Raw genomic sequence first — 2,631 nt, 5'->3', positions numbered from 1 at the left:
ACGTGGTCTGTTGATATATCAAAATCGTCTTCCATTGTGATGACACGTCTAAATATTTTTAGATCTTCACAGTGGCAGGGAACACTTCCACTAATATTGGCAGTTAATATCCACTAATATTACCAGTTTAACTGCACTGACACTGTTGGATGAGAACAAAATTTCAACTGAACTGAGTTGAATAATGACACTAACTTGGCGACATGGTTATTAAACTGAATTAACAGTGAACTGACTTGGACTAAATAATGACACTATTGCCTTCTGTTGAGTTGCTTGTAGCTGAATTTAACTTGTTTCATATTTTATGAACTTTGCAACATTGACACTGTTGGTGAACTGAATTGAGCTGAATAATGACACTATTGTCCTCTGTACAGCTGCATTACATCTTAAATGTAATTTGTTTCATAATAAAAAAGAAATTCTGTTTTATAAATGTTAAGTTGTTTGGAAACAATATGTGTTCTGAATTGTATAAAACACACACACACATATAGCTTGAGGACCAATTCTCACTATTAACTATGGCTTTTGTGTCAGTAAACTCTTAATTTTCTGCTTATTAATAGTTAGTAAGGTAGTTGTTAGGTTTAGGTGTGGGGTGGATTAAGGGATCTAAAATATGCTCATGCAGAATAAAGCATTAATATGTGCTTTGTAAGTACTAACAGCCAATATGCTAGTAATATGCATGCTAATAAGCAACTAGTTATTAGTGAGAATTGGTGTGTGTATATGTTAGTTTAATTGTGTCCATTGAAGTGAAAAGCTCTGATTGGTGGATTTAAGCTCTTGTCATCTGGCAACCCCAAGCATGACAGCATTACCAATGCAAGATAGCGAATACGTCAATTGAACAGAAATGTTTACAGGATAAAATGCTTAATCATGGTTAATTAATCAAGAGACGCAGAAACTGTGACAATCTTAATACAGTTGATGTGATTTTGGTCACCCCTGGTTCGTGCAAAGTGTTTGTTTCATACCAGAATGAAGCCAGAGCTGAATTCCTTGAGCCGTAACGTGGTCAACTAAACCATGAAACCTCTCTGTTTTGCAGTCACAAATGCCAGATCCCAAGACCTTCAAGCAGCATTTTGAGAGCAAGCACCCCAAGAGCCCTCTTCCCCCAGAGCTGGAGGGCGTGGAGGCATGAACGGCCCAGACAACAGAGGTTGATTGTGTAAAACGTCACAATAAGAGTCCTGATCGCAAATTTTATTCAGCAGGACACGATCAGCGCTCTTACCTGAGTTTTATACATGCATCTTCCCCTTCACTGCAGACATGAATCCTGTGGATCAAAGACTGATGACGTTTAGCTTCCCTCTCTCAACACTTTCAGAGCACTTGCCTTGGCTACGATCAGATCAACCTGCACTCACATGCTTTCTTTTCTCATCTTACTTGTGTAATTTAATAGATTGAGAGAAATTAGAACACTACCAGTGATTGTCAATTTCCTCAATTGATCATCAGTAACATAAATGTGGTAGTTACGGACATATTTGTCTGCTTTTGCTTGTTAGATAAGTCATGGATGAGTGCAAATGGATATGGGAGCGGTTTCCCACTACTTTTAGCCTGGGCAAAAACGTTAATTTTTATTTTTTTATTTTTTTCCCTCCTCATTTACTAATTTTGCTTTCCACCGATCAATCTCTTTTTGTCCAAAACAAGCTGGTTCTGTACACTGAACCTGGAATCTGATGTGTTTCTGTAAAATCACTGGATGTGCCCGAGGTTACTGTATTCTTAATTTAATGTTGCTGCAGAAGTTATTTCTCTTCGGAATTATTTCAAACAAAATTGCCTCAATGTTTGATTTTCCTGCTCAAGCCACCTGGTTTCCACACCAATGTAATATATCTCTTTAATAAAATTGTACTTTTAAGTCATTGTGAGGCATGTCTTCAACACAGTAGGTAAGAAACCTATGTCCAAAAACTTGATCTGAATATAGTTTTAATGTGTGAATGGAAAAAGAATTGACAGTGGCAACCAGGAACAGTGTTTCTAGGGCAGTTATTATGCATCATTACCTTGGCAACAACACAGCAGGTCATTAATCACAGCAGAAGCAAACAGAATCGGACTCTGCCTGTTTGACCTAGTATATGTCTGGAGTTCTGGCCCAGTGAACTGATGTTTTAAACTGGTTTTACATTAGCTCAGTACATGCAGATTTGCACAATGATTGTCCTTTGCTATCTTGTTATTGTTAACTAAAACTATTAAAAATAATTTTTGTTAATTGAAAGAAAGCTGAAATAAAATATAAATATTAGATGAAAAATGTAAACTAAAACTTCAAAAAATTTGAAATGTTGCTTTGGCAACTAACTGAAATAAAATAAGTTTAACCTTTGTGCTGTGCTGAAAATTATCTGCCTATTTTGATGTTCCTTGTCAAAAAATGACCGTTCTTTTAAAAATTGCTTGTTAATCTCTCAATATGCTATATTATAACCAAATCTTGGATTCAATATTTTGTCAGCTTGTTTTCTTTGATTGTAGACTGAGCTTACTTATGCACTTCAGTTTTTTTTTTTTTTGTGTGTGGATAATTTGTGGATACATTTTTAGGAGCAGAAATTTATAAGCAGGTTTTTGTAGACTGGTCATTTT

General features: G+C 35.7%; 1 protein-coding gene across 2 annotated transcripts in view; it reads left to right on the top strand.

Annotated features, from left to right (window-relative positions):
- The window catches only part of LOC107550098 (zinc finger protein 706-like), an 8,866-nt gene extending 6,608 nt beyond the window's left edge, over positions 1–2,258 (top strand). Inside the window, exons 3-4 of one of the 2 annotated variants that reach the window (XM_016231325.1) lie at positions 1,064–1,177; positions 1,289–2,258. In XM_016231325.1, coding sequence (XP_016086811.1) covers positions 1,064–1,159 — 96 coding nt within the window. In that variant the 3' untranslated portion in view covers positions 1,160–1,177; positions 1,289–2,258. Of the gene's footprint in view, positions 1–1,063 lie in introns of both variants that reach the window. The other variant, XM_016231324.1, reaches the window with a different exon arrangement.
- Positions 2,259–2,631: the final 373 nt, after the last annotated feature.

This window comes from Sinocyclocheilus grahami, unplaced genomic scaffold (genome assembly GCF_001515645.1).
Source record: "Sinocyclocheilus grahami isolate Dianchi unplaced genomic scaffold, SAMN03320097.WGS_v1.1 scaffold387.1, whole genome shotgun sequence".
NCBI classification, from domain to species: domain Eukaryota; kingdom Metazoa; phylum Chordata; class Actinopteri; order Cypriniformes; family Cyprinidae; genus Sinocyclocheilus; species Sinocyclocheilus grahami.
The sequence above is the reverse complement of the archived record's forward strand: the minus strand, read 5'-3'. Positions and strand labels throughout refer to the sequence as shown.